Source organism: Misgurnus anguillicaudatus, chromosome 5, assembly GCF_027580225.2.
Source record: "Misgurnus anguillicaudatus chromosome 5, ASM2758022v2, whole genome shotgun sequence".
Lineage (NCBI taxonomy): Eukaryota > Metazoa > Chordata > Actinopteri > Cypriniformes > Cobitidae > Misgurnus > Misgurnus anguillicaudatus.
The window spans coordinates 4,410,472-4,422,531 of record NC_073341.2 but is presented as its reverse complement, the minus strand read 5'-3'; the positions used below and the strand labels follow the sequence as shown (position 1 = coordinate 4,422,531).

The following is a 12,060-nucleotide window of genomic DNA, read 5'->3' as shown; positions in this document are numbered from 1 at the left end:
ACTGAAATAATTGAATTTTTGTGAATTTTGTTAGAGATCAGATTCAGAACAATTATCAAAACATGCACGGAGTGTAAAATTAGTAAATACATTTTTTGCTTCAGTTTTTTTATAAATTGAGTAATCCACCAGTGGATAATCACAGTATTACAGATTAACATAAAAACTCATCAGGAACACATTTTTCATGCAAATGTTTTCTCTTAATTAACAAGATAACTCGTCAATAGCGGGGAAAGAGTTAAACCTTTTAGCGCCACCAATAGTTCAAATTCCACTTATGTTCATGCTCATAACTACTGATCCTTAAGTCCTAGATACAAAATTATTTTGCCGAATTCAGATGCATCCATAATCCATATGATGTCATTTTTCAAACTTCTAGAGTTTTTGTCTGATTGGTATAAAAATTATTTTTGACAGACCAATGGTCATCGGTGAGCACAGCAAAATGGATATGAGGCAGATCAATATATGCTCCCATTAGGGTCTATTTTCAGGTCGTTCCATTGCTATGTGGATGACACTCAAGTTTATTTACCCCTTAAACCTAATATTAATTGGCTGGAAACACTTAGAGCCTGCTTTTCTGATGTGAAAGCTTAATTATCTTAAAATTTTCCCAATTTGAATGAAAATAAACTGAAATCATAGTTTTGGTTCATCTGACTCTCCTAGTCAAATAGTTTATCACTTTCTGCAAAGCCTTTGGTGAAGAACTTGGGCTTTGTTTTTGATGATGGTCTAAAATTTGACAAGCAGAGATAATTCAGTAGTCAAACCCTGCTTTATTCAGCATCGTCTTTTAGCAAAAGTAAAAACAAAAAAAGGAAAAAATTTATAAACCTACAAATATATCAAATGAAAGAACAGACCGTCTGCTTTCAAACAAACAAACAAGAACAGCTAAGGTAATGTTTTCAGATTATCTATTTCTGCATTCAGAATGTACTATTTGCTGAGAAAAATACATTTCTGATCATTCACATCTATAAATATGACACAGCTATTGTTATTTCTTATTGAATATATTGAGATTTTTTTACATATTATCTGTTCTGTTGTCAGACAACAAGGAAGCAGTGGCGAACCGTGAGTACTTCAGCTGGGCCTTCAAAATATGCAATGAAGTGCAAATGCCTCTCCATGCGCAATTACGCAAGGCGCAATAAATGAAAGTCACAAATTTAATGGATAGGTTCTACTTACTACACCGCCTTAATTCTTAAAAACAGGAAAATGGAGACAAGTGAGCATGGGGGAAAAAACACCAAAATAAATTGAGAGTAGTTTGTTTTTCATAAATTTTAAAATTCAGAATATAATACTAGGCTATTCGTATTTCGTTAAATCATACAGTGAACGTGTAAAAATTCTGAGCACGCAAAGTTAAATTACAGAATAGGCATCGTTTGCCTTTAAATGCAGTTTTAAAGTTTAAAATTACTTTAATCTAACTGATAAACACAAATACAGACTCTGCTGCTCTGTAAATTTGCATTTAATTTTTGTTTTTTGTAAATATATATTTAGCTGTAGGATAGCTTGTTAGTCTTTTTTCATAAGGGGAAATATAGCACCCTGCGTTCTCAGTGCACCTCCTTGTGGCTTATAACTGTTATATTTTGCGGGCTCGCAAAATCCCTAGCCCGAGCCCCGGTGAATGTTTTTGCATTCTCTGAGATTTAGTTAGGTAATTATATTGTATGTAATTCGGCGTCGCCTGCAGTCATTACTATCCTCAAGTAAAACTGTCAGGAAGTGAAAGTATAATTAAACCCATTATTTTTCTCGTGTTCACGTCTGATATGCGCAGCGCAGCTGCACGCGCATCTCTCGGCTGTGCTCTTCACGAGTACCCGCTTAAGTAATTTCGTTTTTACCTCAGCCCTATCAAACTAGCCACAACGTCAATCACGTTTTCTGCCATTTACCTCAACCACTCTCACCGCAGAGATTCGGGCCATTAGACGGTCTATGATTAGGACTTCTTCTTCTTTGGTGTTTTACGGCAGCTCGCATCCAGCTTGTTGCATGATTAGGACTTCATGAAGGCTTACAATGCTTTGTTTTTTACCCGCCCACTTGAAATCAAAGCGTGATTGGTCGATTTGCCCGTCACTCTCCACACCAAAACACATAGCTTGGCCTTCCTTGGGATTCTTGAAGTCCTAACCAATGAATGAGCCAGTTTACCGGGCCTTAATAGAGACAGACGATTCTGATTGGATATGAACCTGACAGTAAGCTTAATGTTAGAACATAGATGAGAGAAAATATATTACATGTATTAAATTAAATTAAATATAAATTTAAACATGTAAAAACATATTTTATTGAATACTTTATTATTTATTAGTATTATTATAAAAAATATTTTTATTAATTTTTTTAGGCCTTCTCTGAAGGCGTAGAAGGCCCTGAAGGTTCCCCACTGCAAGGAAGACTTGTGACTAAACACGACCCAATAACAACTCGTGTTTAATCCAACCAGCTGTTACTTTATACTGCTAAAATCCTACAACCCCAAAACAGAAAAAGCTGGACACAGCAGAAATTGTGAGCAAAAAAGGAATGGAATAATTTACAAATCTCATAAACTTATATTTTATTCACAGCAGAATACAGATAACATATCAAATGTTGAAAGTAAGATATTTTGAAATGTCATGCCAAATATTGGCTCATTTTGGATTTCATGAGAGCTACACATTCCAAAAAAAGTTGGGACAGGTAGCAATAAGAGGCCGGAAAATTTAAATGTACATATAAAGGAACAGCTGGAGGAGGACCAATGTTTAGGAATAGGAATGTTGTCCTATTCTTGTATAAAACAGGCTTCTAGCTGCTCAACTGTCTTAGGTGTTCTTTGTCGCATCTTTCGCTTTATGATGCACCAAATCTTTTCTTTGGGTGAAAGATCTGGACTGCAGGCTGGCCATTTCAGTACTCAGATCCTTCTTCTAGACAGTCTTGATGTTGTAATTGATGCAGTATGTGGTCTGGCATTGTCATGTTGGAAAATGCAAGGTCTTCCCTGAAAGAGACGACGTCTGAACGGGATCATATGATTCTAGAACTTGGATAAACCTTTCAGCATTGATGGTGCCTTTCCAGATGTGTAAGCTGCTCATGCCACACGCACTCATGCAACCCCAAACCATCAGAGATGCAGGCTTCTGAAAAGAGCGCTAATAACAACTTGGTGTGTCATTGTCCTCTTTAGTCCGGATGAAATGGCATCCCAGTTTTTCAAAAAGAACTTCAAATTTTGATTCGTTGGACCACAGAACAGTTTTCCACTTTGCCACAGTCCATTTTAAATAAGCCTCGCCCAGGGAAAACGCCTGTGCTTCTGGATCATGTTTAGATATGGCTTCTTTTTTGACCTACAGAGTTTTAGCTGGCAACAGCGAATGACACGGTGGATTGTGTTCACTGACAATGTTTTCTGGAAGTATTCCAGAGCCCATGTTGTGATTTCCATTACAGTAGCATTCCTGTATGTGATGCAGTGCTGTCAAAGAGCCCGAAGATCACGGGCATCTGGTATGGTTTTCCGGTCTTGACCCTTACGCACAGAGATTGTTCCAGATTCTCTGAATCTTTGGATGATATTATGCACTGTAGATGATGATAACTTCACTCTCATTGCAATTTTTCTCTGAGAAGCTCAGAAAACTATTTTTTAGCGCAGCATTGGGGGAATTGGTGATTCTCTGCCCATCTTGACCTCTGAGAGACACTGCCACTCTGAGAGGCTCTTTTTATACCCAATCATGTTGCCAATTGACCTCATAAGTTGCAAATTGGTCTTTCAACTGTTCCTTATATGTACATTTACATTTTCTGGCCTCTTATTGCTACCTGTCCCAACTTTTTTTGGAATGTGTAGCTCTCATGAAATCCAAAATGAGCCAATATTTGGCATGACATTTCAAAATATCTTACTTTCAACATTTAATATGTTATCTATTTTGTACTGTGAATAAAATATAAGTTTATGAGATTAGTAAATTATTCCATTCCTTCTTTACTCACAATTTCTACAGTGTCCCAACTTTTTCTGTTTTGGGGTTGTAATTTAAATGCGACATTGTCTGATACAATTTACATTGAAGAGCTGATACGAGGTGATTTCGGATTACCTGTGTGTCTCATGCAGGGTTGCTCTTCTCATCTGATTGTGTTTATGAGCGCTTTTAATTTTAAATGCGAGTGATAGTTTAATTGTAGATCGCGTATAGCGCAGACAATTCAGCGCAAATTCACGTGCACGCACATACCACACCATAGGGAGGGAGAGAGAGCTTGTGCACAGAGAACTGGTGTGTGTGTGTGTGTGTGTGAAAACACTACTAACCTTTCGTTAAGTCATGATACTCGATCAACCGTCTTCTCTGTCAGTAACATCTGTTGACTGTTAACTTTTACGTGAAAGGACAGCGGAGGAACCCAGGTGGAAAACACCTTCAATCAGAGAGTCAGAGAGGCACTGTCGAGGTTCCGCACACAGCAGTGAGAAAGCGTGCGCGTGAGAGAGAGGCGCTGCTGAGCGCTTGCAAAAGCACATAAAGTCGTTTTAAATAATAAAATAAAATGTAAATGGTAATCATGGAAAATCTATTTGATTTGTGCCAGTGTTAAGTCTGTGGCGGGGCGTCCTCCTTCTTCTCGTTTGCACGAGTCTCAAATCAAACAGTGATTGAAAACTGGTCCAATTGTGCGGTGGGTGTCATGGTGTCTCTTTCCTCCTGTTTTAAAAACGTGCAACTACTGTGCTCGCTTCGTCTTCATGTTCGCGCAAGTCTCAAATCAAACAGTGATTGACAACTGGTCCAATGGTGTGGTGGGTGTCTGACAACTGGTCCAATGGTGTGGTGGGTGTCATGGTGTCTCTTTACTCCTGTTTTAAAAACGCGCAACTACTATTCTCGCTTCGTCTTCACGTTCGCGCGAGTCTCAAATCAAACAGTGATTGACAACTGGTCCAATGGTGTGGTGGGTGTCATGGGCCGTTTCTCAATATGCGTTCTTGTCTGTACTTGTGTTCTTGTGGACTTGTGAAACGTCATCAGTCGCCGACCAAGTACTGTTCCAAATCAAAGGCCCTGTCCCAAATGGCACACTCCGGACTTGTGGTCCTCCTCAGAGTCCACACTTTGATGACATCACGTAGTCCAGACTTTAGGGACCCTTGATGCGAGTCCACGTGGGTGCAGTCGTATTTTGGGACAGACTCGAGCGTCACACCGGAAATAGGTAGAGAAGTTGCCCGTCAGTGTGAACTCCTCCCTTCCGTCGTCTGATTGGTCTGATTGCCCTTTCGCAAGGACTTCTGGGTTGGTAAAGTGCGCGAAGCCTGCTGCAGTGCGGGCTTCGCTGAAGGCCGCATCAAGAGAGCAAAGGAGGCGCTGATGAGCACACTTCAAAGCGTAAAAGTGACAGATGGGACACCCTACGGACTCGTAGACTAAGCGAGAACGCCCAATTTAAGGCCACGAGACCGAAAGTCCAAATGAAGTGCGCCATTTGGGACAGGGCCACTGTTTGCATCAAGCCCAAGTTCACATAAAATCCCCGGATGTGTTCTTGATCCGCCCATTTGATCGAGGATGCATCAGAGGAGACTTGTGTGGACTTATGACAGCGAAGTTTCCCAGAATGCATTTTGCGTCAGGAGTTCGTTCTTCAGAGTCTGTACTTGCAAGTTCGAACTACGAAGGACACAAGTCCGAGTTTGGCGTACTTGGTATTGAGAAACGGCTATGGAGTCTTTTTCCTCCTGTTTTAAAAACATGCAACTACTGTTCTCGCTTCGTCTTCGCGCGAGTCTCAAATCAAACAGTGATTGACAGTTCTCTGGTCCAATGGTGCGGTATGCATTTTCAGGTTGACAGTAAATCTATCTGGCCCAATGAGATTGGAGGGGGGGCACCAGGGGGGGCCAATCATATTCCGGGGGGGGGGGGCGGTGCCCCTTCTAGACACGCCCCTGGCCCCCACGTCTTTATTTTTGTTACTTTTAGTTATTTTGTATTGTTAAAAACAAAAAACATTTCATTTTCCTGTGTTAAAATTAAAACCTGAAATAATTTAATATTTTAACTTCAATAAATAAAGAAGATTTAATATACAAAACTATTAACTATGTTAAAAAAAAGTATTATAGTTCATATTTTCTGATTTCCACAGTATGTGTATGAATTCCATTAAGTGACATTATCAACCATTTGCTAGAAGCCGATATATAAAAAATGATACATAAAAAATCTTTATGCTTAATCCATTAAGACTGTTTAATTAAAATATTAATTTATTAGTAATTCATGTAAGGGCAAAAAGATAAATGCAAAGCGTTAAATTACATGTAAAGCTGTGCTGTAACATTACCTGACGTTGTGCTGCAATGTTACATTAATTGCTTCCTAAATACAATGTTGTGAAAGTTAAAAAACATTTTGGGTTTACTGTTAGCTGGGCATGTCATCCTGAGGTTCAACACGCACCAAAAAGTTTTTTTTCCCAACACTTAGCCGTTGTAAATGTACTTAAAATATGGTGGTTATTTTCATTTTCAAAATTAAATTTTCCAGCTCACCTAGAGTTAACCATTTGATTTTTACTTTTTTGGAATCCATTCAGCCGATCTCCGGGTCTGGCAGTACCACTTTTAGCATAGCTTAGCATAATCCATTGAATCTGATTAGACCATTTAGTATCACACTCAAAAATAACCAAAGTTTCGATAATTTTTCCATTCAAAACTCGACTCCTCTGTAGTTACATCGTTTACTAAGACCGAGGGGAAATTAAAAGTTTTGTTTTTCTAGGCCGATAGGCTAGGAACTATACTCTCATTCTGGCGTAATTTTAAAGGACTTTGCTGTCGTAACATGGCTGCAGAATGCGCAATGATATGCAGCGCCTGAAAATAGTCCCCTTGGTAACTTTCAATAGCTGGGGACTATTTTGGGCACTGCGTAATATCATTGCATAGATTATGCTAAGCTATGCGAAAAAGTGGTACCGCCAGACCCGGAGATCGGCAGAATGAATTACAAAACAGTAAAAATCAAATGTTTAACCCTAGAGAAGCTCAAAAATGAGCATATTTTCAAAAAAGGGGAGGGTCCCTTTAAGCTATGAAACAGATGAACTGTTCCTGATTTTTCTAGGATTACACAACTCACACAAGAAATATCTGCACTGAATTAAGAACCCGGATTTATGCCTTTCATTATGTTGGGATTTACATTATGTAGGATGATTGTGTGTAAAAAATCACAAAGAAATTACTTTGCCTGGCAGTGGCATGTATTTAATGTAAGCTTACACTAAATTCTCTGTTGCACAATCATCTTAACAGTTGTACAAAAAAGTTACGTGCAAACTAGAGATGCGCAGATGGGCTATTATTTCATCTGCAACCGCATCACAAAACTCATCATCCGTCCGCCATCCATCCACACCAACGTTTCTGACCAGTTTTCAAAACCGCACCCGCCCGCCATCCGCTGACTGGGTGATGCAAGGCCCTGCTGATGACAGCCGTGAGACTAGAAAGCTCTCAGAATATCAGCAGTAAACTCCGTCTCCGATCGGCGCACAGGGACAAAAATAAATAAATAAATGAATAGCCTAAATTATATGCAAAAATTACATAGCCTGCACTGGTGTCATCCTGATTTACCACTTTGTAAAACGTATTCCAGGCAACCCTTTTCTGACCTTCTATTTCCTTTGTTTTTAATTCTAATTTTTTGAGTTTGCCACGTACCTCATTCGCGGGCGTTGATAGCTGTGTCCCAATTCAAAGGGTGCTTAGAATCAAGCCTCAAAATGCGTCCTCATTTCTCCGCGCTGTTAATGATAGAACGAATGGATCCTTAACATCCGAGGCTATCCCAAACAATTAAAACCTTTATTAAATAAAAGTGTGTATTTATTAGAAAACTTTTTCTTGTCACTGTTTTAGTATTATAACTAAGTTATGTTTTGTGTTAATATTATTCTGTTTATGTTGCGTTACTTGCGTATATTTTAAAATAAGGTTGATTAATTTGATATACTGTTGAATAGTTTAGTCTACATCAATGTGTCATATTTTCTAAAATAAATTAATATTTTTCTGATTACATATTTATTTTAATAAGTCAGAAATGTCTCCGCTGTTTTTTGCTGACAGGCGCGGTGGGCCCTACTGGGGGCGCGTGCAACTGGTGACGCAAATTATGGGTCCTCAGAAGGCTAGACCGTCTCATTTCAGTTCTCTTCGCGAACTTCTGAGACTGCCACCTTGAAAGACAGAGTGCTCACCTTTTAAGGTCACATGCTTAGAAGGACACAGCTAATAACAAGCAGTCGATCCGCCACCCGCACGAATTTAATTAAAATATTATTTTTCTTCACGTCATCCGCCCGATCCGTGGTTTATCCGCGGAGTCCGCGGCTGTAACCGCCAACCGGGCATCTCTAGTGCAAACAAGAACTTCAGTTGCTGTTTAAAAAAACAATGTTAAATATTCTGCATGCGCTTATTATCTCCGGATGCGCCCAATGTAATGATGCGCACATCTAATACAAATCTTTCATAAACGTTGTCGAAACATTTTGACCAATACCCTTTTTTTGTCTTTGTACAACTTTGATGAGCTTTTTGGATTTACTTAAAATGTTGAATAGTGTAGATTTTCAAATGTACGTATTACCATATACAGTACTGTAAATATTTGTGTCTATTACTATTTATAATTTATATTTAATTGTGGATGTTTTCTCACAATTATGACATAATGTGAAGTAAAATAAAAAATCTCGACTTTTGAAATGTAATTTAATAATCTATAAACATATTATACAATCTTAAAAAAACCTTTGAGTGTTTAAGAGAAATTTAGTATAGCTTCGTTGTGCCACCTGATGTATATTCTGTAAAGCTAAACACAACTTGTAAGAAAGGCACTCACAAGATTCTGCGAAAATGTGGGACAAATTACCGGACGCATTTTTAAAGGCCACATCTGCAGTAATCCATCATTCCCAAAAATCGGCGTAACTGTTGTTTGTTTGTAGAAGTAGAGAATCATGCATCAACTGGACAGATTTGTCTTTGTCCAACCTTATTTTTTTAATCATATCTTAAAATGTTTAAATTAGAAATCATTTACTTACAAAAACTCATCAGCTCACTTGGATGTGCTGTTTACAGCTGAGAAGAGCCAGGAGTTTATTTAACTCTTCTCCTGCCATTGACGAGTCATCTTGAGCGATCTTAATCCAGTTTTGACATCAGTTTAAAGTCTCTTTGTAGTCAAGAATTTTATCATTTAAAACTCATCTTTGAGCATCATAATAGCATATATAAAAGTTTTACCTGTCACAGTAATTTCTTCATGCTTTAAAACCTCTTGAATGTAACTTTTAGAATATGGGGATATACGGACTACCGGCACATCCGGGAACTTGACTGTAAATTTCGTCACCGCCCCTTTTTGGGGGATAAAAAAGCAGCCCTCCCATTGGCTTCCATTCAAAATAGCGGAACAAAGCAACGTTTTTACACAGCCGGCAGGCGTAAATTACTTATGAAATCACTCAGATTAAACATGACGAGTATTTATCTGTCCAACCTGCCTGCCATAGAGCCCGAAAGATACATTAACACATTTAATTTGGTTAATATAAAAACATGTCCCTTTCATTCTCACAGCGTCAAATTTGTGTAACAACGCCATCCAGTGATTGCTGGAAATATCGCTAAGCCAGTTAGTTGTATGACTCGACGGAAAAATGCACTCATTACTCTAAATATAAAGACATACTAAATAAATACGAAGTAACTTTCAAATATGAAGTAAAATCATTCACTTGCTTCCCTGTTGACTCGATGAGGTACGAGTAAATGTCCGGGTAAGACACCTCTGGCCAATAGGGAGCGTTGTTACACAAATTTGATGCTGGGAGAATGAAAGAGACATGTTTTTATATTGACCAAATTAAATATGTTAATGTATCTTTCGCACTCTATGGCATGCAGGGTGGACAGATAATTACTCAACATGTTTAATCTGAGTGATTTCATGAGTTATTTACGCCTGCCGGCTGTGTACGAAGGTTCCTTTGTTCCGCTATTTTGAATGAAAGCCAATGGAAGATCTAGTCTGATTTCCCCCAAAAGTGGGCGTGAACCTGTTCAGAGACATTCTATGACGTTGCGCCGGTTGTGCGTATATGAATACGCTGATTAGTCCCCACCTCTACTCAATTGCACAGCTTGGACCATAGATGTGAATATACAAATTAGTCCCCACCCCCACTCGTTGGCACCACCTCAGACCATAGGTATGTAAATAGATGCTACATTTGGCAGTTTCAGACACATAACTGCTAAGTCCTGTTTCACAGAAATGCATACATAAACTTCCGTATTTGCAGCAGTAATCTTTAAGCGCTGATGTTAACAGGTTACAGCACTCAACCTGTGTGTTTGAGCAGCACAGAAGCAGAGCTGAAGCAGCAGTGCTGTGATCGTTTCAGCACCATGTCTATGAGGCATCCAATTATAATTTCTATGACTCGAAATACTAATCCATGGGGGAATGAGACTGTTTCTAATTTTATTTAGATAATATTCAGCAATAGTGTTAAATTATGTATTTGCCCATGGCTCATTTTAAAACATAGACATATAACAATAAAATTCAGATGTCCACACTCTTTTCTTGTTGTTTATTTTTTAGGAGACCCTTATACCTGTTTTCCATGTGCAGAGAGTGAATGGTCTGATGAGGGCAGCACAACCTGTAAGACACGTGCTGTTGTCTATCTACAGTTTACAGACATTGCCTCCATTCTTGTCATATTATCTACTATATGCCTCATTGCTCTGCTTATTTTCATCTTTTGTCTTTTTGCCTACAATTACAACACACCAGTGGTGAGATCTGCTGGCGGCACTATGTGTTTCCTAATGTTAGCGTGTTTAACAATGTCTAGCATAAGTGTGTTCTTTTTCTTTGGACAACCCACATCTGTACATTGTGTGTTGAGAAATTTTATATTTACATTTTTCTTCACTATCTGTCTCTCTTGTTTGACCGTTCGTTCCTTTCAAATCGTTTGTGTCTTCAAAATGGCTGCAGAGTTCCCTAAATTACACAGCTTGTGGGTAAAGCACAACGGCCAGTGGCTCTTCATTATGTCGTCTTCTTTCATTCATTTCATTTCTTGTGTATTATGGGCAACTGTATCACCTGACGATCCCGTCAAGGACTCAATTACTTTTAATGACCAAACTATGCTTATTTGTGAAAGGAGAAACACTGTAACCATCAGCATTGTTTTGTTCATAAGTTGGTTTCTTGGTTTCCTGTGCATCTCATTTTCTTACATGGGAAGAGATCTGCCAAAAAGTTACAATGAGGCCAAATCAATAACTTTCAGTCTGCTTATGTACTATCTGAGCTGGATTATATATTTCACAATATATCTCAGCTTCAAAAGCAAATATGTCCTGCTTTTGAATGCACTTGCCCAGATAAGCAGTATATATGGAATTCTCTTCAGCTATTTCATACCAAAATCTTACATCATGTTATTTCAACCGAAGAAAAACACTGCTGCATACTTTCAAACAACTATTCAGAATTACACACAAACCATTAGTAGAAGTTGAATCACAATGGAAATGTTACCAACTATTAAGTTCAGCTTGGTGTGAGATTTCCCGGTGGAGGGGTTTGGCATCTTGGGTTTTGCTATTTAACATATCCATGAAGTTGTTCTATTTTATTTATGTTGTTCTTACTCTTAATATTTCAGCCAAAGTGAAACTATGACCTTTGACTGTAGCTTGAGCCTGAGGCATCACAGTGTAAATGTGTCTTACGTAGAGGAATCTCATTTTATTGCCATGTTATTATCAGTTTGTTTAAATAAAAATCGTGTAATTATCATAATCACTTACATTTGTTTTCTTTGTTATTGTTGACAAAATAAAAGCCTTCATCAACTAAACATTTTCTCAGTACTATTAATACTTTGAGATAGGTTACACAA

The 12,060-nt window shown here is 38.3% G+C and overlaps 1 protein-coding gene and 1 long non-coding RNA gene across 2 annotated transcripts in view; both read left to right on the top strand.

Moving 5' to 3' along the window:
• LOC129413376 (taste receptor type 1 member 1-like) overlaps window positions 1-11,996 on the top strand; it is a 43,478-nt gene extending 31,482 nt beyond the window's left edge. The window contains exon 6 of the mRNA XM_055167092.2: window positions 10,743-11,996. Within this exon, the coding sequence (XP_055023067.2) occupies window positions 10,743-11,677 (935 nt within the window). The 3' untranslated portion in view covers window positions 11,678-11,996. The remainder of the gene's footprint in view (window positions 1-10,742) is intronic.
• Window positions 1-12,060, top strand: part of LOC141363888 (uncharacterized) — a 111,026-nt gene that overhangs the window by 65,579 nt on the left and 33,387 nt on the right. The window lies entirely within an intron of this gene.